Source organism: Setaria italica, chromosome I (genome assembly GCF_000263155.2).
Source record: "Setaria italica strain Yugu1 chromosome I, Setaria_italica_v2.0, whole genome shotgun sequence".
Lineage (NCBI taxonomy): Eukaryota > Viridiplantae > Streptophyta > Magnoliopsida > Poales > Poaceae > Setaria > Setaria italica.
This window is the reverse complement of record NC_028450.1, coordinates 41851828-41879578: the sequence shown is the minus strand read 5'-3', so window position 1 is coordinate 41879578 and position 27751 is coordinate 41851828. Positions and strand designations below refer to the sequence as shown.

The following is a 27751-nucleotide window of genomic DNA, read 5'->3' as shown; positions in this document are numbered from 1 at the left end:
AATACACACAATCACTTTTTATAGCCATGACATACATCAACACACACGGTAACTGCTAGAATCCAGCGGGTCATGTTAGAAGCAAAGATGATAACTTGTATTTGTTTCACAATAAGAAATGTTAAAACTAGGCTGATCAGATGGGGTTATGGTTTCGACGCTATGGAGAATCTGTGAAAGGGAGTGGGTGGGAAAAGGTGAAAAGATGGAGGAGGCGGTAGCAAATTGCTTGAGGGGTGGGGTTTGGCGGGGTTTTTTTGTGGAAACAAAAGAAAACCCGCCCTCCGTGTGATGTGATAACTCACTGACAGCATGGCCCCACACGTCAGTTGGCAGGGATGGAAACGAAAACAGGGGGCGGCTGCCTGTTTTTTGCGTGGGGTGGCGTGTAGCAGCAGCTATCTTTCGCGGGCTGGGCTGGCTGGGTTTTCGAATTTTGAACGGCCCTGCCCTCCTCCCTCTCACGGCCTGGCCTGCCCGGGAAGAGGGTAATACGTACGCCTTCCCGAAGCGAAAGCGGTTTCCCATTCCCCCACGCAGCCGCCTCCCGCAGCAGCTCCAGCCTCCACCAGCCCACCGGCGGCGGCGGGCAGAAATGGTTTGGCTGCAGTACACGGCCACCCGCTCGCAGCGGGCCGCCACCGCCGGCCTCTTCCTCACCGGCGTCGCGCTCATCGTCGCAGCCGCCCGCCTCTCCTACGCCAACATCGAGCCGCAGCGCGCCAAGGCCGCCGAGCGCCGCCGCGTCCTCGAGGCCTTCATCCGCCGCAAGCTCGGAACAGATCCGCCGCCCACCAAGCCCTAGCGCCCGCGACCTCCGATCCGTTCCAGATGCCCGGGTACCCGGCGCCGGTCTCCCTTCCCCTTGGGGACCTCGACTCCCCCCATCATTCTTCTTCTGTACATGACTACTAGTACTACCTAGTGCGGTACTGCCCGTGATGCTTAGTAGTCGTAATTTCCATTCCATTGGGATCACTATGTGCGATTGATTTTCCGTTGCTACTACCAACACTGTTAATTAATGCAACATGCTGTTGGAATTCTGCTTACTCACGACCTTTCACTTCGCATACATTGTGCAATATTGCTTGTTTGAAGTTCACTGTGATTTGGCGCTGTATCATAATATCATTCAGTGCAAGCGCCTGTTTCAAGTTTCACGCCTCCAGCATCGTTCACTGAGATTGAATTTGCAATCGCATCTGTGGACTATGTTCCAGATATTTCAGTACCAAATACTTTACTACCAGAGGACCAGTACCCATAATATTACTCAAACTCTAGTGCCTTCAGTTGCACACTCCACCACAACTCCTTCATTCGAAATATTCCAAGCACTCTGTCATGCATTATGTTGCTATTATATGACCTTTTCACTACTCGCAATGAAATCAGGGTTTGATATGTGTAGCAGCTGTCTCGACTAGGTCTTCATGTTTTCAAAATAAGGGCATGTTTGGTTGGCGCCTAACCCACAAACACAGTTCAACAGTAACTGCAGTCCATAGGTACCATTACCGTTTCTGATTTTGTAAATTTAGTTCCACTTCCCACCACGTGCTGAGAAAATTTTACGCTGTTCTTTTTCCTCACACAAGATTATCTGTTTTGGCTTATGACTTAATGCTATGCTGAATTAGTTGACCTGATAGTTGATACTCCACCAGGTGCTATTACGCTGAGTGTAAGTCAACATGATGGAGATTAACTGCATATTCCAGGAATCGAGTCGACATCATAACAAGAAGCACATTATTCTAGGAATCGAGTCAACATCATAACAAGAAGCACATTATTCTAGCAATCAGCACGTGCGGCTTCTCAAGTTCCTAATTTAAGTCAGATTGCAACAACTGTCTTGAGCTTTTGGCACTATATAAGCTTCTGATTGCACTGCCATGCATCTGGAAGCATCTTTTACTCCATGTAAAGATTGTTCCAGTGAAATCTTTGGTTTTTGTGACATCTATTTTCCACAACTTGCAACGATGACAGCAATTTCTTTTATAGTTGCATCTCATTCAACTCCGTAACTTAATCTCTGAATTCCTTGAAATAACTTATTCAATTGTCTTGTGCTGTGCAGGGTCTGCTGGAGCAATGTCATTGATGGTATCTATGCTGATAATTTAGGCTTGACCAGAAAATAGATGAAACGGTCTAAAGCTAATCCAGGATCATTACATGATTTACAGAGTAGTAGTGCCTTTATGGTCCCCTCAGGGCTCAGGTCAGCAAGCTTTTTACACGGTTTACAGAGTAGCTGCAGTCAAAATTCTCTGTCACCTATGACTTCTGACATGCTATGCACTGCATGTAGGATCATATTTCCGTGTTATTTCCACGCTGTTTGGCTTCAAACTGGCCAAGCATCTGGTAGGTGGTAGACTTGTTCAGATGGAATGATGAACTTGTCCTGCTGGTAAGTGAACATCTACTGGCTAACTGCTGCAGGTGTCTGGTACTAGTAGTAGTATTGTTTCTTGTTTGAAATTCTTATGGTATTGTCTGCTTGCATCTGTGGTAACGGATTATTTTCCTCATGTGTGTCATCCATAGATTAGGCTCTGATTATTTTCCGTGGCCTGTAGAGAAATTTTAATATTTCAACCAATTCCTGGAGGATCTTAATCGGTTCTGTCCAGACACAGACAGGTGAGAGATAGATAGGAGGATTACTAAAAAAAAAATTCCTACGGAAACAGGCCTTTATGGGTTGGTGGGCCTGTTCCTTTCTATTCACTTTCATGGGCCCAGAATCTGCACGACGATAAAGTAGGACCAACGTCTCTCATTTCGCGAGGCTTGGAGAGAGAGAGAGAGGTGCCCGGCTGGGCCATTTCATTTCCCTTGTCCCACTGACATCTCAATCTGCCTCCGGCAGAGCGCAGCAGTCTCAGCTGGTAGTACAATAATTAATGACAGATAATTACGTGTGGTAATCTATCTAATGGTTCACAACTGATGATGTATATAAAAAAAACTGTTGACGTTTGTAGCTGTGCCTTGCCTACCCTAGTCCTTTCGGCCTGATTGAATGTGCAATCCAATCTCATTTCCTGCAAGCAATATACTAGTAGGATTAAGGTTTGGCAGCTTGAAATGGGGATTTTGCCCACAATCAAGTAGGTTGTAGCGCATTAGATTAAGAGAGGCATGTCCCGATACGACGCAATATACTATGGAGCACGTACGGTGTTCGTGTGCCCTGTCGGATGGTATCCATACTCTAACCATGATATGTATACCTGATGATTAATTAGAATCATCCATGCATATACTGTAGTGGAGTAGTAGGCCTCATGCGTCGCATCCCATGCACACATGGTTTGACTTCGATGATCAGTCGGAGTAATTTGATCCCAAATGACAGGGATTAGAGGACCAAAAGTGTGCTCTCAGGCTGCTTGTCCATGGCCGCATCATTTTTGTGCTCAGGCTCCGTTGAGTACTGGCACGTAAAGTGGATTTTTTTTTTTTGGCGCACATAGAAGCATCTGGGAAGGAATTTGAAGGCGCGTCCACACGGGCACTATCGCATAGAAAATCATGTGAATCTCAAATGGGGTCCAATTGATTTTGTCTTGACCCCTCGACGTACCTGCTTGCTGCTGCTAGCCGTCTTGTTATACAATATAGTATTGTTTTCCTTTTTAAGAAAACACACAATATATTGTAGGGAGCTTTGTTGAACTCTGCATTGACCTATCCGTGCCATGATGGTATGATTGACGCTGATGGTATGGAGCAGTCACTTACAAACAAGGGCCCCCCCTCCAGAGCAGAGGAGGCACTGTATTTGTGTTTTGTGAGGTTGAAGACGAGGCTCTGATGAGTGACCCTAGGAAGGGCTGGAGACTGGAGTAGGGAGGGTAGGGTCCTCATTGACGGCACCAACGGATATCCGACTTGGCCACTTCGATATATTGTAGCGGTAAGAATGCATGCAACCGGTAAATTCCTTGTGGGGTAAGCCGGCTGGGCGGTTGGGGACACACAGCAGCACTGGCTGGCACAAGCGATTAGCCAGCCAAGGGAAGGGGCAGGGGGGACCCGATCGATCCCATGGTACGGGCTGGATGGCGATGCCTCACCCACCACCCCCATCATCAGCCTCTTCGCTTCAGTTGGGGCCAGCTGGCCTTGCGCGCGCGCTCTCTCTCTCTCTCCCCCTTTTGATTTTGCCGGCTCCCCTCCATTAGCCAGGACAGAGCTGGTTTTGGTTTCCGTCCGGTTTGGAATCGAATAACATGTCATTTTTTAATAAAACGAAATTATCACTCTCAACGTGCAGTTTCATTGCACAATTTTGTAGATAGGCTGCGGCATTTAATTCTCAAATATAGTTAGCGCGTTTGGTTGGTACAATAAGGCCTCCTTTGGCACGGCTTAGGCCAAAGGAGTTTCGGCTTCATGCTCCAGTAATATGCACTATTTAGAACTGTACGTTATTGTAGGACGAAGTCGGAACGGATAACCGAGGTCTTAAAAAGAATAGAATAGAATTAGGAAGGAGGTGAAAAAAAAGTGACTCCCTGCATGTTCGAAGTCCTCCGGACCGTACCAAACGAGCCCTGAGAAAACGCAACTCAGCAGCAGCTTGTGGTGAGATGCCTCGTCGTATCAACAGTTGCAGGCGCGATCCACCACTCCAATCCAATTGGCGGTTCGAGAATGAGCGCCTCGAGTCGAGTTCCTCCTTTGTGTTTGCGCTGCCTGCTAGTGCTGGGGCCTGCAGTGCGATCGTGTTCCATCATGGCAAGCCGACGTGGCAGCCCGAGCCATCATATCCAAACGTCGCCTCGCCTGCCACCAACAATATCCACATCCTGTGGCTGTGGATGCTGTTCGTGTTCTCCATCCATCACCAATTTCAGCATTTGCAATTGCATGCCGGGGAGAAGTTTCCTCAATGGAACAACACTACACTCATTAATTATTTAATTAATTAATATGCTTACCAAGAGAAGACTCGGCCAGCGAATCCTGGAAAGTCCCAGGTCGAGTCGCGATGCAAAACAAGTTGGCACAGCATCAGCATACCAAGAGGTCGACTTGTAACACATTCTGTGGGCTCATAGCTCCTCTCTCTTTCTGTAATCGTATTTTGTAAGGGGAAAAATGTCTAAGTATTAGCACATCTTTAGGTCTGTTCAGCTAAACTTATAAACCGGCTGAAAAGCTGAAACGACCGATTTGTTGGGAGAGAAAAACACTATCATTTGGATATCGTTTTGAATGAATTGAGACGAGCAGGGAAAGCAACAGCAGTCAGCCATGCCTGGCCACAATTATATATGATAGTAAATTCTGGATTTCACACTGCCTCTGCCTGCCCTGTATTCTGAATTTTCCTTCCCTTTGAAATCCAATCTCCTGCCTGGAAAAATACGAATAAGAACGGAACCGTCTCCCTGACATCCGGGCCGTCCTTGCGCCGGGGCCCATCAGTCATACACGCGGCCTGGAAGAGGCGAGGCGGGAGGTGGTCCCCACCAGCAGGCCATGTGCCGTCCCGTCTGTCTCCTGCCGCTGCCCTCAATCATTAGTCCTCTTCTTCCTCCGCCCGAGTCTGCTCTCCTCCGCTCCACCAGTCACCACCACGTCCTCCCTTCCCCCAATCCCTCCCACCAAGCCAGCTAGTCAGTCAGTCAGCCAGCCAGTCCCACCACTGGCAGTGACCCCCCAGCCAGCAGCCACAGCCCACAGCCCAGGCCTCTCCAAATTAGGGAGGGAGGTAGGGGATGACCACCAGGCCAGCCCAAGGGGGCGCCGCCGCCGACAAGCAGCTCGTCCCCGCCTCCAACGGCAACGGCAACGGCAACGCCCTCGCCGTCCGCAAGGCCCCCTCCAAGGACCGCCACAGCAAGGTCGATGGCCGGGGCCGCCGCATCCGCATGCCCATCATCTGCGCCGCCCGCGTCTTCCAGCTCACACGCGAGCTCGGCCACAAGTCCGACGGCCAGACCATCGAGTGGCTGCTCCGCCAGGCCGAGCCATCCATCATCGCCGCCACGGGCACCGGCACCACCCCGGCCTCCTTCTCCACCTCCTCGCCATCCTCCCTCCGCTCCTCCTCCTCCCAGACCACCACCGCGCCCTTCATCCTCGGCAAGCGCGTCCGCGGCGCCGACGACGCCGACGCGGCGGAGCCAACCGTCGCCGCCCCTGCCCCGGGATTCTGGGCGCTCCCGGCGCGGGCAGACTTCGGGCAGCTCTGGAGCTTCGCCGCCGCGCCGGAGATGATGGTGGCCGCCGCGGCGGCCGCGGCCGCGCCGGCCATGGCGGGGGAGGCGTCCGCAGCCAGGGTCGGGAACTACCTACCCATGGCGCAGGGCAACCTCAACCTGCTCGCCTCCTTCTCCGGAGGGCCAGCTCCAACTGCTGCGACCGCCACCGTCGGACGGGCCGAGGAGGAGACCGCACGCTGAGGATACTAGTCTCATCTGTCATCTCCACTCCACCACTCTAGGGTTTTATTTAGGGTTCCTTTCTCCGGTTTGCTTGCTTGGCGTTCGCAGCTCTGTGTGTGCAAGTGTCACTCACCTCAGCTCTACTCACTTCTGCCCTGGTTCTGGTCGTCCCAGCCACGTCGCCTTCCTTCCTTGCTCCCCCCTTGTGTGGGTTAATTGAGCAAGAGCACCTGCAAAATTGCTCCACCTTGCTCATGCCCTCAATTTCATTGGGGGGAAAAGAGGAGACAAAAAGCTTGCCCTGTTGTTTCCAACCCCACCTCAATTTCCTAGGAAGGTTTAGCCGCTTGCTCAGTAGTAGGTCTCTTGTGTCACTCCACCCCTGGTTGCAGTGCAGTTCAGTGTCAAGCATCCACAGCTAGTCCTTGTCGAGGAGCAAATCTTGTCCTGGTCATGGGGGGTGTGCGCGTGTGATAAAATTCTAGTCAGTGTGTGCTGTTGCTGTCGAAAACTCAAATGCAGTCTCCTTTCTGTTCGTTCCAACAAGAAGGGGAAGAAGACGACTTCCTCTTTGTTGGACAGGGAAATGGCGTCAAATTGCCGTCCATCTCTGCAGCAGGTGCATCAGCTCCCTACAGGAAGGCAGGTAGGGGAAGAAGAAGAAAGGAAGGACCTTTTCTTACCACAAACAAACAAACAATGGAGGCTGGCCCTGGCTGTGAGTTGTCCACTTGTTCTGCTCATCTGTTCTGTCTCCTTGCTGTCATTTTGATTGTTACCTTTTGTGCTCTTATCTGGATTGGATTAGTCATACTGCTTCTGCTTGGGGAGATTGAGAACACTAGCTAGTCTAGTAGTCATCAATTGCTGGTAGTAGGTAAGTTGAGCTCATGTACTGAATGTATGTATGCATGTATGTATCTATGTACGGATTGTTTGTTGATCAGGTCATGAATTAATGGACAAAAATAAGAATGGAAGGGGAAAAAAAAAGAATCATGAATGCATCTGTCTTCCTCTTACCATGGCATATATATGTCTGCTCATTACTTAACTATCTAAAAAGGTCTGGTGTTGGTTGCTATGCCTCTGTCTTGGTCGCAAGTACTAAGTATGATGATACACCATAGCATGGGATTACCACCTTTGGATTATATATCATAGTACCATGGTTGCAAAATCTGGCGTCACGCAGTAGCCCTTTTAAAGGAGGGAAGAGAGGACACTGGTGGTGGAGCCAAACCTATTGGATTGGATTTGTCATCAGAACAGAACAGAACAGAACAGATATGCAATTGCAATTGGGATTTGTTTCGAAAAATTGCAATTGGGATTCTGGTGTGCATTTGCGACTGTGCTGGAGTTAGAATAATAACCTTGCATTGTGGGTCATGCATCTGGTCTGGGTGGCAAACCAACTTTTCATGAGGAGGAATCGTGTCTCTGTGATCGTTTCTTGCTTTGGTTTGGTTTGGTTGGTGTCACCGCCTTTAATCATCATGACCATCATCTCTCTCTCTCTCTCTCTCTCTCTCTCTCTCTCTCTCTCTCTCTCTCTCTCTCTCTCTCTCTCTCTCTCTCTCTCTCCCCAGTTTGCTGTAATGGTGTTTGAGTGGGGGGATCTCTCCCTCCTCTCTTATCTGCACCCCTTTTGGCTTTTTGCTCCTCCTTTTTCTTAAGGAAATCTTGTCACCTTTTGGATAAGAAGAAAAGAAAACAAGGGCAGAGACGAATGGTCAACTCTGCTTGCTGTATGTCATCTTCTTTATGCATTACTAGTACTACCAGTCCCTGTCTCTTGCACTGGCAGTATATGTGTATTTGTTCGTCCATGCCATGTGCTCTTGGTGCTACTGCTGCTTTAGCATCTCATTTTTCAATTGGAAACTTCTTATTTGCAATCCGGTTGCATGAGATGAGATAGCTGAACATCCTCGAAAACTGAGCTTGCAAGGTTCTGTCTATTGTGGGGAGTTTTTTTTTTGGAAAAACAAGAGAGGGAAAGGAGAACTATATTCCCCTCCTGAATCTTGTGCAAGCGCTTGCTTGCTTCAAATCAACAATAACAGTGTAACACTGTAACAGGTGTGTTTCGCATTGCTGCACTTGCTCTCGTTATGGTACAAAACACAGAGTACTTGTTTTGTGATTTAGTAATAGTCACGGATTATGTTTGGACAAGTGTGCAAATCATGTGGGCAAGTAAGGAACTCTTCTCTTTTGGGGATGGTCTAAATAGCAAAAAAAAAAAAGGAGTAATCTGACTGGTAAGCAACTTTATTTTCTGGCCAATGGAAACAAAAGGAAAAAAAGGAGATGCATACATACAGAAAGGCTGTGACAGTCTGCTTCCCCAGCCAAGATTCTCTCTTGCAGCCCCAGGGTATTGCATCTAGCTCCTCTAATGCCTTTCTGACATGGATAAGTATGTTGCAGAGTGGATCATTATAGGTTTCATAGCATAGTATGGTGAAGAGCATGTTGTTTGAACAAGCAACTCTCCAACTAGTAGTACCTTCTACTAGTTGTCGAGCTAGAATCAATCGGGGAAAGGAAATCATCTGCGGAAGAATCGACGGTGGAAGGATTGCAATTGGAGGCCCAACTAATCCGTTTCCTTTCCTTTCATCCTTTGGGCCGCCTAGGTTGGTGCGGTCCATGTCATTGTGGCCCGGTCCTTCCTTGACCTCTCAGGACATGCGCTTGTCCCAGGCCCAGCTACTCCCGCGGTCTCCCCTCCCCACAAGCCCAGCGCCGCAGCCACATCCATGGCTCCCACGAGCGCGCCGCCACCGAGACGCCGGCCCCGGCCGCCGCACAAGATGCGGAGCCGCTCGACGACGCGTACCAACAGGAGCAGGTGATTCCCTCACTCTATCTCATCCAACACTTCTCACCTCCGCATTATTTACTTCATTTGAGATTCTCAATCGAAATCCACGAGTCAGTGACTAAATTTTTGCGCGGATTCCCGATAACTGGCAACTTCACCAGACCATTTAGCATTGCCCGTGTGTAGGAGTTCCACGTTTGCTTGAGGGAGCTTGCCGCAGCGCAAACATGGGAAATGGGCTGCCTTCATCCATTTGCTACTCCTTCCCATCCGTCTCGGAGTTTTCCTCTCAGTTCATCTGTAACAAAACTACTTAGTTCCTTTACGTATTTTCGGCCAACACCCTTCCTTTCAAACTTCTACTTTCATACAGTATAAGTTCTGCATATGTTACGAGGTTTTGTTTAACTATTTTTCAGAGCCAATGGCATCTGAAACTATTTTTTGTCTCAGGTTATAGGTGCCCTGCGATTCTTTAAATTGTATGAGTTGTCGCACATCTTCAAGGCACAACATTACATTCTCTTCTGTCTCGCCTTCTCGGATACTATTACTCCAAGTTTTCAAACAAGACATAACAATGAAATCTTTGAATATGCTGATTGAGTTCACTACTCCCCACCATTTTGTTGTAACATGACCTTTTTGAATTCTGACCCATAGGGTACCATAACATTGCATGGAAAACCTGAGACAATGGTACATTCTATTTCGTTGCAATGAAGCCATTTCCTCTGCATTAGTGTGAGATAACGTGTTTCAAGATAAGTAACAGCCTACCAGGTATAATAAAATAATAAATAGATGCCAGTTAAGGGCTTTCCAAAAAGGAGTACCGACTCATGCTTCTCCTTATTTATTAGATAAGATGGGCTACATGGTGTCTTACATTATTCAAGATTAAAAGAAACTGTAGACTAAACCTACGAGGAACCAGGTGGTTCTTCATGAACAACAAGAGATAGGCTTCCAAATTCAAGATAAGACACGGCACCCAATATCATTACATGCCAGCTGCTCATTTCACAAGCCCCAGGTTGGTGATGCCTGCTGCACTGTGAGGCCACTCATTCTCTTTGGCTTTGTCCAGCATCACCCTGCCCCAAGACACCCAGACTTCCCAAGTCATCCTTTTGTCCCAGCTTATGCCCCATTCCAGCAACAACTTGAGTCCCTCCTCTGCCTCTTTCTTTGCCTCTTCATACCTCTCCATATTGAGATACACTTGTGTAAGAGCCAGGTGAGGTTCTCCCACAAATGGGTTCTTCTTGATACTCTCCAAGAGGACCTTCTCCACTTTCTCCCAGTCCCTATCCTTTCTGTCATCACTGCATATGGCTTCCCAATAAAGGTCCCTTGCAGCTATTTGTTCATTGGGATCCAGCACCTTGGTGCAGTAGTTGAAAACTGGTGGGATGACTAGCTTGATTTCTTCATCTCGGTCAAGGCGGATAGTCTCTCCCATTTTGTTCCGCTCTTGCATGTAAAGCTCTTCCTCTCTAAGGATGAGGTTGTACAGAACTGCTAGCCTTGATGCTGCATTCATCCATAGACCAGGCTTGCAAGTTCCTGGCCATAAAGCACCCCAGTTGTCACCGCGGAACTCCAGCCGACCATTCTCGTTAGCATAGAGCTTGTCTTGGTAGTCAATGTACTGGTCGCAGATGTCGGCGATAGTCATCAAGATAAAGAGTGCTATGATCCTGCGCGAAAGTGATATGGTCTCACCAGTTTTGAAGTGACTCGCTTCGATGCCTTTTGGTGGAAGTAGGGAGCAGAGCTTCTTGCGCCATGCCTCAGATGTGTCAAACGTTCCAGTCTCCCTTGCGGTCTTGATGGACAGATCAGAGGCAGCTAGGTGATCTGTCAGCTCTGCATCGGTGTATCGGAAATGGAGTTCTTCATGAATGAGTTTATGGCGTGGGACAGCGCAGAATAAGAAAACTAAGCGCTCAACTGGTGCACCAATGAGCTGCTGCACATGCTCGCGAGTTGTGTTTGATTCAAAGATGGAGAGGTTGACATATGAGTTGGCATACGATGAGTGGAAAAGGCCACATCGAGTGATGTCAAGAGGCGCACCCCACAACTGTATAATGCGATGGAAATTGAGCAGATGAGCTAGGAATGCTCCATTCTTGTGGTGACGCTCACCGGCACCAGCTGAGCGTAGGATGGACAGAAAGGATGGGAGCTCTGGGTCAATTTTCTCTAGCTCATCACGGAGGAATGGTCGAGCAGCTGCAAGGAGGGATGGTAGGTCCTTTCTATGGGTTTTCAGGTCGAAGGGACAGAAACCTTGCTGGGTCGACATGCTGATGCAAGTGTTTGTAGGAGGTGATGATGTTTGATAGGAACTAGTGTGGGCGGGTGCCAATTTATAATCTCTTGGAGTGTTAATCAGACCAGCATCTTTTGATGAAGGCAGCGATAATGGTGCTGCATGAACTGGCTGTAACATCTGCCAACTAGGATGCTGGAATTTTTCTCGGGTTATTTTTGCTGTAGACAAATTAGTTGCAACCTCTTTTGTTGATGTTTACCCTATGTGTTAATACATCCAACCTTTTTCTGGTAGCAGTGATAAAAGACAGGGTGTGAATGACTACGAATTTCTAACTAAGATTGTGGCCTTTTCTTAAGTTGGTTTTGCTGCAGACAAATTAATTTCAGCTTTCTGTTCGTGCTTAAATGTAAAGGGTATACATGTGTTACAAATCCAACCTTTTCCTGATAGAAGTATCAAATATGATTCATGAATGGCTTCAAGAGTTTCCAACCAAGATTTAGATGTATTAGTGGTTGTTAAGAGATCTTGGTGCTCTATGTAGCTATCTATATTGTTTCTTTCAGTAAAAGCTCCAGTTTATTATTGGAATTTTCCATGGGTGGGTGTTTCTGTTTCTGCAATAAAAGTTGGATGTTTGATTTTTATGTCTGCATTCATCAACATGTATAGTGTTAGTGCATCCGCTAGCTGTTTCTGCTATGACTGATAGTGTTGGTTGCGCGTGGCTCCAAGATTGCCAATAAGGATGGTGGCTGCTTTACTAGGTTTGTTTTGCTATAGACAAGTGAGCGAGCTTCATACTTGGCGTCCTGGTGCTATCTGCGGTGATGCTAATGCAACCAACCGTAACATAGTAGGTACCATCTATTTGGATCCTTGGAACTTGTAAACTACATATTTGTACCTGTACTTGTACGATTTATTTGGCACATTAGTATCTGTATATACCAAGTACTCGATGGACTAAATTATGTAAGATAAACCTATGAATAGACTAGCTTTGTACTTCTAGCACCGTTCATTTTGACTGACCGCAGGTTTATTATTTCATCATACAGTTGGTGTTACACATATGCTGAGAAGATTACATGTTGAGGGCATAGATCAGCATCAGCAGGTTCAGCCTACATATGTGACATATCCATGCATCCGGCGAGACATACAACCAGCTATTTGGGGGGAATAGCAGTGGCACTCGTGATCACTTGACAAGCCCTAGGTTGATGATGCCGAATGAGGTGTGAGGCCAATCCTTCTCCCTGGACTTGGTGAGCATCGCCCTGCCCCAGGACACCCAGCCCTCCCATGTCATTCTCTTGTCCCAGCTGCTGCCCCACTCCAGCAACAGCCTGAGGCCTTCCTCTGCCTGTACCTGCGCATCACCGTACCTCTCCATGTTAAGGTATACCTGTGCAAGCACCAGGTGTGGTTCTCCTACAAATGGGTTCTTGGCAATGCTCTGCTGGAGGAGCTGCTCCACTTTGCGCCAGTCATCTGAAGCCTCATCGCCACTGCATACTGCCTCCCAGTAGAGGTCTCGTGCCACCTTCTGGTCTTCAGCTCTGAGCACTTTGGTGCAGCCATCGAACACCGGGGGGACCACCAGGTCGATGTCCTCGTCACGGTCGTTGGAGCCATGGCCTCCGTCTTCTTGGCCTGCGGCGGCATGTGCTCGGTGAGCAATGTATATCTCCTCCTCGCGGAGGATGAGGGTGTAGAGTGCGCCCATGCGGGAGTTGGAGGTGACCCAGAGGCCGGGCTTGCCGGTGCCAGGCCAGAGGGAGGTCCAGGTGTTGCCACGGAACTCAAGGAGGCCGTTGGCGTTGTCGAATAGGCGGTCCTGCCAGTCGAAGAGCTGGTCACTGAAATCGGCCATGGTCATGAGGAGGAAGGAGGCGGCGATGCGCCTGGACAGTGCAACATCCTCCCCTGTCCTGCATCACAAAGAAGCAAATAGTCAGGTTGAATTGAAATTGGAATATACGCCATTGACGGTACCTGATGTGCTTGACGGTGATTCCGGCGGGCGGGAGGAGGCGCTGGATCTTTCGGCGCCAGGGCTCGTCGTCGTGGAACACCCCTCGGCGCGCGTCATGGAGCGAGGCCTCCGATCGGTCGAGGTCGGCGACGAGGTCGTCGTCGGTGTAGTGGAAGAGGAGGTCGTCGTGGATGAGCTGCTGGCGCGGGACGACGCAGAAGAGGTGGACGAGGCGCTCGGCGGGTGCCCCGACGACAGCGGCGACGTGGGCGCGGCCGGTGTTGGGCTGGAAGATGGCGAGGTTGACGTAGGAGTTGGAGTAGGCGGAGTGGTAGAGGCCGCAGCGCGCGACGGCGTCGGGGGCTCGCCACAGGCGGAGGATCCGGTAGACGTCGAGGAGGTGGGCCAGGAAGGTGCCGTGCTTGTGCCAGCACTCGCCGGCGCCCGCGGCGCGCAGGACGGCGGCGAGCTCCGGCAGCGCCGGGTCCACCTGAGCCTCCTCGCCGCGCAGGAAGGGGCGCGCCGCCGCCAGGGCCTCGTCAAGGGACCGCGGCATCGGTGGCATGGCGATGGTTGGCGGGTGTGAAGAGATCGATCGGGCAGTGGAGTGATCGATCGATGGAGGAGGAGGTGGTTGTGGCCAAGTTGGATACTTGTCAACTAGCGAGCTAGTTGCCATTTTTCAGTGAGTGGAGAGGGTGAGGAGCTCATCTTTTGGATTTGGGGGTTCACCGATGCGATTCGATTGGATCGATTCAGTTTTCTTGCCTGCAATACTCTCTCTCTGTGTGTGTGTGTGTGTGTGTGTGTGTGTGTGTTTTATACTTTTTATATGTTCTCGAATTTGGTTCAAACTTCTACAAAGCCAGCCAGTCGTCTTATATGCACCAACCAACCTTAGATCGGGATGGGAAGCATCTCATCTGTGGACAAACCCAAAAGAAAAGAAAAATTGGGTGCAGGCCGCAAAGCAAACACGTCCACGGGCCACGGCCTGCTTGCTAAACAACATGGAGGCCCAAAGTACCCTAAATAAAAATATGCTTTTCTTCTCTCAGAATGGTTTGTCCTGTCGTTTCTATAGCATCATCATCGGTCGCGTACGTATGGTAGGAGCTCGGCGATATAATTGATTAGTAAGATGCACCAATGAAAACAATAGTAGCAGCAGTCGATCATCTTCAACAGATAACCTAGTATACTATTAATTCAGTCGCCAGTCTTGAGAATATATACTTGTTTTTAACATGGATACATCGATCGATGATGGGCTTATGCTTCTTAAAATAAACACTTAGGATTCAACGAGAAGTCAGACACCTGTTGCTGCCCCATTGGATGGTTAATTAGTTTCCCAACAAATGCATTCCACAATAATGCAATCTGATTATTACTGGCTGCTGATTTTGGCAATCATATCCAATGTTTCCCTGGCAATGCAAGTTTCATACATCCTACTCGCAAACACACAGAGCTAGAGATGGACAAGCTCGGCCTGTCTCTCTGCCTGTCAAAACAAACTAAGCTTGAAGCGTCTCCAATCCATCATCTTATCCTGATGCCCATGCTGGTATCGGCAGTGTTCTTGCATTGTGGATCACACATTATTGCTGCATTATGCTTGGTGACGACTACCTAGTAGTAACTTGCAAGATTTTGCAGAAACTACTATATATATACTAGCTAGCATTTATTACACTGCAACTGCAGCATTAGATTATTCTCTCCACATTAAAGAACCTGCAAGGAAACAGAAGACAACTGCAGCATCAGTTGTTGCCTTTGTTGTAGAGGAGACGAGATCACGAGAGGACATCGTCTAGGGTTTCGCGGTGGATCGGATTCCATTCTACTGCAGGTAAGCGACCTCTCTCGCTCCCGCAACGCCAAAATCTTATGATATCGTCCCTAGGATAGAGATGATTTTATCCCGAATCCATCCTTTGTGCCTTGCGCTGCTCCCACTCGATTTGTTTAGTGGGCTGTCGTTAATCATTTCAAGCCCTTTCTCAATGAGAAAAAATAATGGTTCTGCCAAGTGCCATGGAGGCGGAATGGTCTCAGATTCATTGAAACGAATACAGTAATAACCTTGTTAGTAGTTTCTTCTGGTCCGCGGTTCAAATTCTCGATTAGTTTGGTTTGTTAAAATTCTGATTAAAGTGACCGAGCGTTGAATTTGGGATCTTAATGCCGACCTTCTCGTGGTTTGCCTTTCTGCTGAGTAACTTGGTGGGAATTCGAATGGTTAGAGGTAAAAGAGGATGCCTTGGCGCTGTTCAAATTAGTACTTCTGGTTCTGGTGTCTTATGATGATTCAACTGACGAGTACGCTTGTGGTTTCAGTTTTCATTTTGCCTGTCAGGACACTCTAAACTTCGGTTTACTTCACAGTGAAAGGCGTCGTTCTTCCCCTTTATTTTGTTTTCTAAAATTCAGATTATTTTACATTTTCAGATATTAATTAATTTAATTTTGTTGTGGAGTTACCGGTGATTCCATCGATTGCAGAATTGGCGATGTGGCCTAGAACCAAACTGCTCTAACTGAAGGCGTAGAGGTAACTTATCCAGACAAAGTTACAGTTCAAATTGTTAATTTCTTCAGGATTAGCCTACAAGTTTTCAGTCATGCGACGGAGGTGGGGAATAAAGTGAAAAATCTAGTTGTGAGATTGTCGACGTGTCTCCTCCAGGCATGTGAGCTCTCAGCCACTTTGGTTGTTTGATGTGGATGTGATGCTCGTGAGAGAATTAATTGGTTCCCTCTGTTGGTTGGCATTTATTTGACTAAATCACTGCGCCTTGTTTGCATCTTCAGTTTCTTTTCTTTTTACCTCCCCCCATTCCCTTCGCACAGCTGATCTCGCTTATCTGCTGAAGTGGATTCTGCAAGAGGTGCCACCTTGTATGCCCTGCTACAGTATCGCCCATCATTGGATTTGTTGTTGCAGTCATTTCTTGTTAGTGCTATGCCTTTTGTTATGTTTGCTTCTCTACTCTTGTCTGACACTTTGATTTGATCTTCCTTCAGATTTTTTTTTTGGTTTTGTCGTGCTATGTGTTATCTGGGTGTTGTGCTAAGATTTCAATAACTGGTAGCCTTTCATTTTATTTTTTCCTCCTGAAAGGAACACTAATCTTTTTTAATTGCCTAATCAATGCTTGAACCTATCTTGTTAGTGCTATGCCTTTTGTTATGTTTGCTTCTCCACTCTTGTCTGACACTTTGATTTGATCTTCCTTCAGATTTTTTTTTTTTGGTTTTGTTGTGCTACGTGTTATCTGGGTGTTGTGCTAAGATTTCAATAACTGGTAGCCTTTCATTTTATTTTTTCCTACTGAAAGGAACACTAATCTTTTTTAATTGCCTAATCAATGCTTGAACCTAAATGCATGTACAAGTGTTACCTTCTCTAGTTTTTATTTATAAAAAAACAATCATTCATTTTTTCAGCCGACCAATTATTCATGTTCTGCTCCATGACGTGATGTTCGACCGTATGCTGTTTCTTTGCAAAAATCCTTCAAGAAATTCTGCAAACTTGCAGGAGATGGGGTGCTTCAATTCTAAGCCAAATGATGCTGGTGCGATCAGAAGAAGACCTGGGAACATAGGTGAGGTGGCTGTGTTTATACCTGGATTGCGAGTTCCTGAGAGTTTGGAGCTATCTCAGCCGCTAAGTGATGGCCTTCCAAGGCGGCTGACTGAACGTTTGTCTGCGTTGAGGAGCCGAATAGTGGTCATGGCTGCTCATGAGGCCCTGTCGGTGACTAGGCCCAGGAAGCGCACCTTCACACAGCATGGTTCGTCAATGGTTTGGATGATGGCTTGATACTAATGCGAGTGAGCCAAAGGAGGAGGAATAGTTAACTCTCTGAATATGATGCCTGCAGGAGGATCTACGTCAGCTGATCTTCTGCAGGCTTTGGAAGAGTACTTGCCAGTTCTTCTAGGACTGGTAAAAGAGGGTAAATCTTGTATTTTGTTGCTCTTCCATCTGTCTCTGAATCGATCAAACAGATCTGTGTCATGTTTTTCTGCCTTCACTTTGACTCAATGCTTAACAGGGAGCAACTTGGAAGATAAGATACAGTTTTCATGGATGAACCAAGAGGATGATGCGGAGGTTTGATTAGCTTGCACCTGTCAGTGTGTGTTTTGCATTTGTATCATCGGAGAGTACTGATTAGCTGCCTTCTGCTTGTAGGAGACGGCATTGCCCAGTTCTTGGTATGAGGTGTTGTCAGTTTTGCACATGATGGCTATGTTGCGCTTATCTCAAGCAAATTCCCTGCTTCTTCCAAAGACATCACTTGAGGGATACCATGCTAAAGTATCTGAAGGTCTGCAATATAAAATCCATTCCTCACCGTTGCAGAAATATATTTTGATCATTTTTTAATTCTATAGAGGTGCACTTATAATTCTCAGCGACTCTAGTCTTGTCAATTGCATCATGCAACTACACTCTGCATTTCCATCCACTTTTCAGATAACAAACGAGCTTCTGTTGAAATATTTCTCAAGGCATCTGGATTCTTGGAGTGTGCTATCCAACATGTTCTTCCTAGGATATCCCCAGAAAATAGGTGGGCAGAGTTGCCTTCCCACTTGCAGAAGGCTTACCATTTTGTAGTTAGTGCAGGAGTTATTGTTCTTGACTGCCATTTCGTGTAGGAAAGGTCTTCCTGTAGACTTATCTGAAGGAGTCCTGAAAGCGATTTGCATGCAAGCTCTTGGTCAAGTATGTGTTCCCTCTCTTTGTCTCTTTGCCTTCCTTTTCTCTGTGGTTCACCTTTCTTGACAATAGCTTGATATCACACGATTCATGTGAAGATCAGTTCAAGTGTCCACCTCATAGTTCATCCTGCCATTCATTCACACCATGCAAATCTTGCATAGATGTTAGTTTTGTGGTTCCTTTTACCTGTTTTGCCATCTGAAAATGCATGCTAACCAATTATGTCTGCATCATAAAATGTCCTGTTGCCAGGCAATTGATGTCCAACTTGGGTTGGCAATTGACAGTCCAAAGGCTACCCTGGCAGTGAAAAGGAGGTTAGCATGTGAGATGGTCAAGTGCTGGCAGCAGGTACTATTATAGATCGTTACCATTATTTTTGTTTTGCTGTGCTCAGTTGTTTTTATTTGTCAGTTGACTCAGTTCTCTTCTGTACACTTTATATGGACAGTAATAAAGATACGCATGGCAAAATGGGATATCTTAGTTTTACCCTGAACCAGTACTTCTGAATTTACCCAAAGTACTATGTTGAACCTCCCTTGTAATGTGGTTTTAGTTTGTAACTGTTTTGCTCCCTTCTGAAAAAATCATTATTTATGTATATAATTAAGATTATCATGTTCACCTAAAACAATGAAACTAGTTAGCAGTAGAACAAGAGTGTGAAACGTTATCTGTTAGCCTATCAGTAGTACTACTGCCTTCTGTGTGATGCCTCGAATAATATTATTTTTATGATATGTTTTGTTTATCTTTAGAATCATTCTAAATTTATTCACAGGCACACGAAAGTATGGCGGATTTACCTCTAATTGATAGCTGGGGTGAGAAGCACAGGCTATTTGTGAAGTGGAAGTACATCGAAGCAAAAGTATGCCAACCTTTTCGTATTTCTTAAAAGATTATACCTTTTTTATGAATTGTTTCCATATGCATGTTTTTTTTGTATGTTTTGTCGTGTCTAAACGAAAGTCGGCATTTAACTTGAATGCTTGTGTAAAACATTAAGCATATGGTGCCATGTTGCTAGATAAGTTTTGCAGCGAGCGCCTTAAATTTCAATATGTGTAAAAAAACGGGTTAGAAGGAAAAGGGCGTTTGAATTTTATAGGTTAACGTACTGAAATGGTACAGGCTGCCGCATACTATTATCATGGTCTCATCCTTGATGAAGGCAACACGGAGAAATCCCACAGGATGGCTGTCGCAGCATTGCAGTCTGCAGAGGAGTTGCTCAAGGAGAGCAAAGATGTAGCCGAAGCCTTCCACGCAGCACCTCCTGTTTCAAGGCAACGGGCAATCCATCCATCCCTGAATTTCTTTACTTGTTGTGATGTTTCGTTCAAATTAGAAGCGTTGTTGGTGCTTGGTTGCGCAGAAGCCCTCCTGTTTGCGGATCGATGAAGTATCTTCATGACAAGATCCAGAAGGACTCGTCCTGCAAAGTTCGCATCAACAAGGACCTCTACAGCAACGACAGGTGTGTAGTTTGCATTGTGGATGGCTTGGTTACAATGCAATTGCTGAAGAATAAGCTGTGTATGTGTTGTTGCAGCATCCATGAGGCGGTGCCGGCGCTGCCGGATTTCGCGGTGGCTCTGAAACCCGAGGAGTATCGGCTTCCTGCCGTGACAGTGGATGCAGCAAATGGCTAGGACGTGTCTGCTGTTGCATGATCTGCCTTGCCTATCCATAATGCATCGATCTGTGTAAAGAGATTTGAGTTGTGTGTATGTAAAGAGATCCAAGGGCCAATGGGATCCCATATAAGATCACTCCGTTTCTCTTTTCTTTGGATTAGCTAGCAGCTAGCTTTTTACCTAAGCAATGCAACCAAAGGTTACTGTTTTTTTTTTTTTGTGGAGAACAAGGTTACTGTTTGTGATAGCAATATAATGGCATTACATTCCTCAAGAAATGAAGGCCTGAATACTCGCAGTAACAGTGTTGCGTAGAAAAAGGGTGTGGGTGCACCGGCAAACTTGGAGTAACATCTGTTTTTTTTTCCCGAGCTAGGTAGCACTTAAATCATTTGGAATATCCTAAACACTTAAAAAGGTAATTTCATAAGGACATTTTGATCACTGTTCGTTTTAACTTTAACTTTTCTAGGTACAGTTATGCATTTAGGAAAGTCAAAAGGAATTACCTCCTTTTTTTTTTTCCCTTTCTATGGGTTGCCTTAGAGATGGGGACCATCACCACAGTCAGCAGTCTACGGCCGTGTGTTGACTTAATCAACGCGTTGCTGCTCTCATCTTCTTCTTCTTCTTCTCTGCCGCCCCACGAGCCGTGCCGTTTTCCCTTGGCTTGGAGTTGGACACCACACCACACCGGCGGCAGAGGAGAGGACATGGATTTCTTGCGGCGCGGGGTGGAGCCGATTCGAGCGACGCAGATCCGCTCCGTGCTCGCCCAAACCATCAGCCTAGGTGATTCATGAGACTCCTCATCTCCACTGTTTTATCCTTTTCATTCCTTCGCCCCACCCCACGGATGTTCATGGTTCCAATCCATGGGATTTTGATGCCCTCATCATGCCTTTCCGCCCGAGGACATGTGTGTGCTTTATTTGATCATTTTTTTAAAAAAAAACAAACTTTTAGGACAGCTGGGCTTGAGTTTTCCTACCGTATTGTTGATGTCTCCCTCTTTAATTGGCAGGGATGATTCTGGCGTCGGCATTGATCATCTGGAAAGGACTGATGGTCGTTACGGGTAGTGAGTCACCGCTTGTGGTGGTTCTATCTGAAAGCATGGAGCCTGGATTCAAAAGGGTCTGTTCCTCCTTCCTGCATCGCAGCATAGCATTTCTGCAGTGTTTAATTCGTTTTATTTATGATCTCTACTAGCAATCACTCCAGGCATGCGTAATTCTATCCTTTTTCTGAAGAGCTTCTCTTCCCTGTGCTGTCATGCTTTGCCTAACCTGAATTGGCAACCTCACGCACGGCAAACAAGTTTTTGTTACCTGCATTTCTTACAGTAATAAGCCAGTAACATCAGGATGCTTTAGAATTTCTGTGTCCATACTGACATGGTCTATATTCCAGGCCATAGCATATTTCATCTGACTTGACATTTCCGCTTCGGAGCTGTTGCATACTTGGGACTTGGGAGTGACGTCATCTGTCCACTACCATACCTGATTACTGAATGGTCAGTTATTCTGTTTTGCAGGGTGACATCCTGTTTTTGCACATGAACAAGGACCCTGTCCGAGCGGGAGAAATAGTTGTTTTCAATGTTGACGTAAGTCGTACCGAATTCTTATATGTTGCTTGCCATGGTCCATACATCAGTATCTGAACCATGATGGAACCAGTTTGTTTTCTATTAATGTGTGATGCGTGCTTGTACATGATCTGCTGGAAAGCAATTTCTCATTTTGCCTCTTCTATTGTAGGGACGTCCTATTCCAATTGTTCATCGTGTGATCGAGGTAGCAAGCTTTGAATAAATCCTTGTGTCAGTTATACATTTAAATACCATAACTGGACTGGCTTGGGTTTGCTTTATAGGTTCATGAACGCCATGATACGGCAGGATTTGATATCCTCACAAAAGGTAGCCTCCATTCTTTGTCAGCTGCTTGACCATGAGTATTATTGAGATGGGAAGAAATACTATTATCTGTTTGATAGGTTAGGGTAAGATGTAGTACATTGTGGATTGCGCTGCGTTGTACTAGCTAGTTCACTGATGAAGAGCGTGTCTCATCAGGTGACAACAATCTTCATGATGACCGAATGCTATATGCACATGGGCAGCTTTGGATTCAGCAACAGCACATCATGGGGCGGGCTATCGGGTGAGTTAATTTGTCTTTGGCTTCAGGGATTACATTCGCCTTTAATTTATGACTGGTGATTGGTGAGTATTCCATCCGACTGATTTGTTTTACGTATCGGCAACACAAACACAGCTATCTGCCTTATGCTGGGTGGCTTACAATTGCCATGACGGAGAAACCAGTTCTCAAGGTATGCACCTCCTGGTTTATTTATGAAAGCAAAGATGATGATAGGTTGTTTAGGAAGCAGTAAGTTTGTGTTACAGCGTCGGTTCCTTGTATGTTAGATCTCGTTTATTTATTGCTACGACTGTTGGTGCAGTACGTGCTGATCGCTGCACTGGGGCTGCTGGTGGTAGCATCCAAAGAGTGAAGCTCATCCAAGAAGAGGAGCCAGCTCAACTGGGAAGGGGAGGCTACACAATCTGAGTACATGAATGCTTGTAGAGTAGTCTTTTTTTTCTTCTTCTAACGATGACCCAAGAACAACAGATGGGGAAATTCATCCTCTATGTATGGCAATTGCCGAGGGATGATCTGTCTTTACATTGTTACAGCTAACGATAAATGATGTTACTAATTTGTCTCCACGCAATCTGGGCCGTTGAATCCTCGCGGAGCTCCCGCCGCTGGCGACCCTCCTGCCGTACGTGCTTCCCGCCGGGAATGAGTACAAGGAGGAGGCAGGGAATTGGATGCATCTCAGAGGCGACCTTGTCGCTTCCATCAGCGTCTCCGGGGATCAGCGGTGGCGAGTCTCAGGATGGATGCTTGAAAACTGCTGCTATAATCCACTGCAATTCCGAGGCAAGATACACATCACGAATCGAACCACCCCAGCAGGAAAAGGATTCATCAGCTTCCTCCTGGCTGCCACCACCAAAGTTGATCGCCACATTTCCAATCCGTGGATTTTGCTATCTGGTGGAATGCGACTCAGAGATCCTGGTGGCTGTCTCTATCAGTACCCGACCTTCACAATTCTCGGTTTGTCCCTGCGACATCCATTATATTGGTGGCAATGCACTCTTCCTTCACGGCAGGGGGACTCTGAGTGTACATTCTAAGGCTCTACAAACCATATATTTTGCAATACCACCTAAACACTGCCAGCCTCATGCTCACAAGTCCTTGTACCATCATCTACCATCTCATCACCTGTTGCTATTGTCACCACCTGTGCCTGTAGGAACTAGGAACAAAGGGCAAATCATTGGTCAGGGTGAGAGGAAGACTCGTTGGCGTGTCAAGGGAAAGTTTCGACTTGGCGTCAGTGTTACCTGCCACACCCTTTCTCTCTTCTAATGTTTTCATTTTATTGCTCGCACTGCTCTTACAGGTTAGTAATTCGATCTCAAGCTTAATATTAGGATACCGGTTCAAATCAGTAGGATAGCAGTAGCTTTGCTCTTTGAACAGATTAGAGATTCACAAACTACAGCACCATTCCATCAGCCATATATACTTCCAGATGAGTAGGAGAGCATCTATATATGTTCAGAGCACAGACAACTCACTCGTTATTAGCAGTGATTAAATTTAGTTTACAATTATTTTGATTAGAATTGCTATATAGCACTTATTCCCATATGAGATTTTGCGCATTAGAGTCCAATGCAACTTCATTACCAAAACAATGTGAAGGTATTTTTGTAGAAGGCTATTCAACTGTTGGGTAGTGGAGTACAAATATTTCTTACATGTTTCTTTCCCAGAAATTGTACCATGGGCAATTTTAGTATGTTTGCTAGTGGTGTTATTATATTTTAGTGCTCAAACCAAATGATTCTGCCAATTTCACATCTGGACTTTGTTTCTTAATTCTTATTATGCAGATTTAGGGCCTCAATTCATATATTTTCCTCTGATCACAAATATTATTCAATCTAAGTTTGTCTCATGTCAAACTTGGTCTGTTCGCTTCAGCTTATAAGCCGGCTGAAAAGCTGAAACGGCTGATTTGTTGTGAGAGGAAAACACTGTTTGGTGGCTGATAAGCCGGCTGAATAAGCTGAAGCGAACATGCCTTCTACCTTTGGTTACCATTATCTAAACACAATATTTTATAGAGCGATACTAGTTAGAGTGTTGTATTGGATAACATGTCCATGTCCTAGTCGACTTATTATATAATCTATGATCTCACTGGTAGATGACCAACCAGGCAAGTACATCATGCATGTTTTTTTCTACAGTTAGCTCCAATCAGATTTTCGAGCTGGTATATTCACTAACTTGAAACCTGCACTGCTAGGGGTGAAGAACACTTGTATCAAGGAACAAGGAGGTTCGTCGACATTTCATTGTATATCAGAGGGGAGTCTTCATTAGACATATTTGGTCAATCTGTCGTGTGGCTATTACAGATTCTTTCTAGTGTTTATCATTACGTTATTATTGTTGATGTGGAGCCATGACAAATGTGCTTTCCTATATTGTTAAAATTATGTGCTGGTGACATTCTACATTTGGTCAGCCAAGAAAAAAAAAGCTGCAAGAATTTCGGCAACTTTGTATGCAATTAAAAGAAAATTTAATTATACTCCTATGGTTTTTTTCAATAATATACTCCTAGTGTCATTGAAACTTATAGAATTCCCATGGGTTTTTTTTTTTTGAAAACGCCATAGCCATATTTTGAACTGCCTTTTCTAGTAGACATCACAAGCGCTTGGGGGCACTTCCCGCCATCCCATGGCGCCACCTCCCGCCGGCGTCGACCTGTCCCGGTCGCTCTGCGCCGCCGTCATCAAATCCACCTTCCGGCCCCACCTCCACCTCCCGCTCCTCACCGGCGCCCCGGCACTCCTCGCCGCAGTCCTTCAGCGCCTCTCTCCGCTCCCTTCCGCCGCGCTAGCTTTCTTCCGCGCCCTGCCGCCGCCGCACCCGCTCGACGCCTCCTTCGCGCTCCTCCGCCTCCTCGCGCCGCACCCGCGCCACCACCCCGCCGCCCGCGCGCTCCTCCGGGACCTCTCCCTGCGCCACCCGCTCTCCTCCCCGCTCCTGCTCCCCTCCCTCCTCGCCGACGACGGCCCCCACGTCCCCAGCTGGCTCCTCCTCGTCCTCTCCCAATCCGCACGCCCCGACGACGCCGTTCGGGTGTTCGACCAAATGCGCGCCCGCGGCATCGCCCCCGACGCCCACGCCTTGACGGCTCTCCTCACCGCCCTCGCCAGGGCCCGGATGACGGCCACCGCGCGCAGGGTGTTCGACGAAATGGCGAGGGCCGGGGTCGCCTTCAACACCCACGTGTGCAACGCCATGCTGCACGTGTGCCTCAAGGCTGGGGACGCCGCGCGCGCCGAGGCTCTCATGACCAGAATGGACGCGGCTGGCGTGCCCCTGGATCAGTTCTCTTTCAACACCATCATCGCCCTCTACTGCAGGAAGGGGATGAGGTACGAGGCCATGTGCGTGCGGGAGCGGATGGACAAGGAGGGGATACAGGCAGACACCGTCACTTGGAACTCCTTGATCCACGGGTTGTGCAAGGACGGCAGGGTGAAGGAGGCGGCTCGGCTGTTTACAGAGATGATTGCGGCACAGGTTCCACCAGACAATGTCACCTACACCACGCTGATTGATGGGTACTGTCGTGCGGGCGATATCGGGGAGGCGGTCAAGCTACGAGAGGAGATGGAGGCGAGGGGGATGCCCCCAGGGGTCGCGACTTACAATGCCATTCTCAGGAAGCTCTGTGAGGATGGCAACATGAAGGAGGTCAATCAGTTGCTTAACGAGATGGATGAGAGGAAGCTGCAGGCTGATCATGTCACCTGCAACACGCTGATCAATGCGTACTGCAAGAGAGGGGACATGGCTTCAGCATGCAAGGTCAAGAGGAAGATGATGGAGTCTGGGCTGCAGCTGAATCAGTTCACCTACAAGGCTCTCATACATGGATTCTGCAAGGCCAAGGAGCTGGACAAAGCCAAGGAAGCCTTGTTTGAGATGGTCGATGCAGGTACGTGCTTCAAATGTATCTTATCTTATACCCGGTTTCCATCACCAGCTGATTATAAGACTGCATCAGATGAGCAAAAGAATTCTGATTATCTAGCTATAGTAATAATCTCTTCTGATGATGCTGTGCTTTGTTTTGTTGTATGCAGGTTTTTCACCCAACTATAGCGTATTCTCCTGGCTTGTTGATGGTTTCTGCAAGAAGAATAATGTGGATGCAGTGCTACTCATACCTGATGAGCTTATGAAAAGAGGCTTTCCACTAGATAAAGCAGTTTGTAGGTCGTTAATTCGAAGGCTTTGCAGAAAAGGTTTGGTTGACCAGGCACAAAACGTATTTGACCAGATGCAGGGCAAAGGTTTAGTAGGTGACAGTCTAGTATATGCCACACTTGCCTATGCATATCTGACCGAAGGAAAGCCAGCTGCCGCTTCGAATACCTTGGATGACATGGCGAAGAATCAATTACACATAACACCCCAGATTTACAACAGCCTGTGCACATCTTATGCTGATGAGAAGGAAACCCTTAATATGTTGTGGGTTCGCGCAATCGAGAGGGGCCTAATCACGAAGAGTGTTTACAAATTGCTGCACCAAGCAAGGCTGGAATCAACGAAGCCTGCAGTTGAGTCTGGGGGATATGCTCCTGCTCTAAGGCCAGACTATCTATAGAGACCACACTGGATACTTAAACGCAGAACTACAGTTCTATGGCCTGGTCCATTTGTTCCCTTCGATCATACCAACGCCGTAAGGAAATTAGGTAATTCTGTGCTCTTTTTCTCGGTCTCCAACCATGATTCCTTCATTTATTGTCTTGTGTACTTAGTCCAGTGCTGAAAATTATTTTCAGGAGCGTTGTAAATTGGCCCCTTAGTATTCTGGGGCCGAATGGACAAGCCATGCTGCTGACACACTCCAGTTATACGCTGACTCTTGTTCCGTGCTGGGTGGATACATTCACTTTGCTATAGCATAGCATAAGCGTAGCTCTTAGTTGTGTTTGTATGTGTCACTGTGTGAGGCATGTGTCTGTGTTGCTTACAAGGAAATGAATGCTATCTGCTGCTTGCTTACTGTTTTGCTAATTTTAGACCTGAATACTGGCTGGCCCAAGATTCCCCAGGCCCATGAAAATAGGCAGCCCACTCAAAGCCCAGGCAAAAATAGGGAATTTTTTTATTTTTTATTTTAGCATTTTGCAAAAATATATCTCTAAATAAAAGAATTATACATCTTATACGTACCGCCATTGAAAACGGCTATAGCTAGTTCAACCGTCGAAAGGTGCACTGTAGCAACCCTATCGCCGGTTCAACTAGCAGAATTTCTCTTCTCTATACAGCACATTTTCAGAAAATCATAACTATTTAGATGGAAATAAACTTTATAGATCTACAACAAACTTTTTTCATTTGAAATTATCTTGGTACTCAAATAATCGATACAATGTTTAGATCTAAAAATCCGGTGGAATTTCCCTTATCTGGTATAGCACATCTTCAAAAAATCATAACTAATTCATATGAACTCGGATGGAGATAAGCTTTGCACAAAAATTATAAATCTTGACAAGATCTACAAATTTTAATTTAAATTTTTTCATTTGAAATCATCTTGGTGTCGATTATTTGAGTACAAGATGATTTTAAATGATAAAAGTTTGAAATACAAAGTTGTAGATCGCGTCGAGAACTAAAAGCTTATCTTTTCATATGAATTAGTTA

At 46.7% G+C, this 27751-nt stretch overlaps 6 protein-coding genes and 1 long non-coding RNA gene across 15 annotated transcripts; 5 read left to right on the top strand and 2 right to left on the bottom strand.

Moving 5' to 3' along the window:
- The first annotated feature begins 809 nt into the window (after positions 1 to 809).
- LOC105914858 lies at positions 810 to 12731 on the top strand. Its single transcript, XR_002676184.1, has 4 exons — positions 810 to 1929; positions 2090 to 2233; positions 2324 to 2425; positions 12598 to 12731. It is a non-coding gene; the product is annotated as an uncharacterized LOC105914858 (long non-coding RNA).
- LOC101783415 (transcription factor TCP7-like) lies at positions 4457 to 7450 on the top strand. Its single transcript, XM_004954435.4, has one exon. It carries the CDS (start codon positions 5748 to 5750, stop codon positions 6432 to 6434), a length of 687 nt encoding a protein of 228 aa, XP_004954492.1. The 5' UTR covers positions 4457 to 5747; the 3' UTR covers positions 6435 to 7450.
- Positions 10069 to 12396, bottom strand: LOC101783011. The gene has a single exon (XM_004954434.2). It carries the CDS (start codon positions 11708 to 11710, stop codon positions 10268 to 10270), a length of 1443 nt encoding a protein of 480 aa, XP_004954491.1. The 5' UTR covers positions 11711 to 12396; the 3' UTR covers positions 10069 to 10267.
- Positions 12561 to 14341, bottom strand: LOC101782601. The gene is made up of 2 exons (XM_004954433.3): positions 13538 to 14341; positions 12561 to 13473 (listed from the first exon to the last, which is right to left on the bottom strand). The coding sequence occupies exons 1-2, from the start codon at positions 14194 to 14196 to the stop codon at positions 12741 to 12743; spliced, it is 1392 nt and encodes a 463-aa protein (XP_004954490.1). The 5' UTR covers positions 14197 to 14341; the 3' UTR covers positions 12561 to 12740.
- Positions 14342 to 15195: 854 nt separating this feature from the next.
- Positions 15196 to 20121, top strand: LOC101778984. 9 transcript variants are annotated; one of them, XM_012843250.3, is made up of 13 exons: positions 15196 to 15375; positions 16029 to 16077; positions 17068 to 17323; positions 17414 to 17488; positions 17588 to 17646; positions 17728 to 17863; positions 18013 to 18109; positions 18198 to 18264; positions 18514 to 18612; positions 19046 to 19135; positions 19399 to 19553; positions 19643 to 19744; positions 19820 to 20121. In XM_012843250.3, the coding sequence occupies exons 3-13, from the start codon at positions 17071 to 17073 to the stop codon at positions 19917 to 19919; spliced, it is 1233 nt and encodes a 410-aa protein (XP_012698704.1). In that variant the 5' UTR covers positions 15196 to 15375; positions 16029 to 16077; positions 17068 to 17070; the 3' UTR covers positions 19920 to 20121. The 9 variants fall into 9 exon arrangements, with proteins under 9 accessions (XP_012698704.1, XP_012698703.1, XP_012698702.1 ...); XM_012843249.3 differs by having other exon boundaries at positions 16004 to 16077; XM_012843248.3 differs by having other exon boundaries at positions 15975 to 16077.
- A 396-nt stretch (positions 20122 to 20517) lies between these two features.
- On the top strand, positions 20518 to 22647 carry LOC101778572 (signal peptidase complex catalytic subunit SEC11C). Its single transcript, XM_004954419.3, has 8 exons — positions 20518 to 20696; positions 20929 to 21041; positions 21445 to 21516; positions 21671 to 21706; positions 21786 to 21831; positions 21988 to 22075; positions 22190 to 22247; positions 22380 to 22647. Exons 1-8 carry the CDS (start codon positions 20618 to 20620, stop codon positions 22428 to 22430), a joined length of 543 nt encoding a protein of 180 aa, XP_004954476.1. The 5' UTR covers positions 20518 to 20617; the 3' UTR covers positions 22431 to 22647.
- A 478-nt stretch (positions 22648 to 23125) lies between these two features.
- On the top strand, positions 23126 to 27100 carry LOC101776000 (pentatricopeptide repeat-containing protein At5g38730). Its single transcript, XM_012846823.3, has 4 exons — positions 23126 to 23326; positions 24312 to 26021; positions 26170 to 26787; positions 26878 to 27100. Exons 2-3 carry the CDS (start codon positions 24752 to 24754, stop codon positions 26694 to 26696), a joined length of 1797 nt encoding a protein of 598 aa, XP_012702277.3. The 5' UTR covers positions 23126 to 23326; positions 24312 to 24751; the 3' UTR covers positions 26697 to 26787; positions 26878 to 27100.
- Positions 27101 to 27751: the final 651 nt, after the last annotated feature.

Coding starts and splice junctions, on each gene's coding strand:
- LOC101783415 (XM_004954435.4), top strand. CDS start 5,748: ATGACCACCAGGCCAGCCCAAGGGGGCGCCGCCGCCGACAAGCAGCTC.
- LOC101783011 (XM_004954434.2), bottom strand. CDS start 11,710: ATGTTACAGCCAGTTCATGCAGCACCATTATCGCTGCCTTCATCAAAA.
- LOC101782601 (XM_004954433.3), bottom strand. CDS start 14,196: ATGGCAACTAGCTCGCTAGTTGACAAGTATCCAACTTGGCCACAACCA. Junction 13,474..13,537: donor ATCACCGTCAAGCACATCAG/GTACCGTCAATG, acceptor TTTGTGATGCAG/GACAGGGGAGGATGTTGCAC.
- LOC101778984 (XM_022823735.1), top strand. CDS start 17,071: ATGGGGTGCTTCAATTCTAAGCCAAATGATGCTGGTGCGATCAGAAGA. Junction 18,110..18,197: donor AGGATATCCCCAGAAAATAG/GTGGGCAGAGTT, acceptor CATTTCGTGTAG/GAAAGGTCTTCCTGTAGACT. Junction 19,136..19,398: donor GGAAGTACATCGAAGCAAAA/GTATGCCAACCT, acceptor GAAATGGTACAG/GCTGCCGCATACTATTATCA.
- LOC101778572 (XM_004954419.3), top strand. CDS start 20,618: ATGGATTTCTTGCGGCGCGGGGTGGAGCCGATTCGAGCGACGCAGATC. Junction 21,517..21,670: donor TAGTTGTTTTCAATGTTGAC/GTAAGTCGTACC, acceptor CTTCTATTGTAG/GGACGTCCTATTCCAATTGT. Junction 22,076..22,189: donor ATCATGGGGCGGGCTATCGG/GTGAGTTAATTT, acceptor ACACAAACACAG/CTATCTGCCTTATGCTGGGT.
- LOC101776000 (XM_012846823.3), top strand. CDS start 24,752: ATGGCGCCACCTCCCGCCGGCGTCGACCTGTCCCGGTCGCTCTGCGCC. Junction 26,022..26,169: donor GTTTGAGATGGTCGATGCAG/GTACGTGCTTCA, acceptor TGTTGTATGCAG/GTTTTTCACCCAACTATAGC.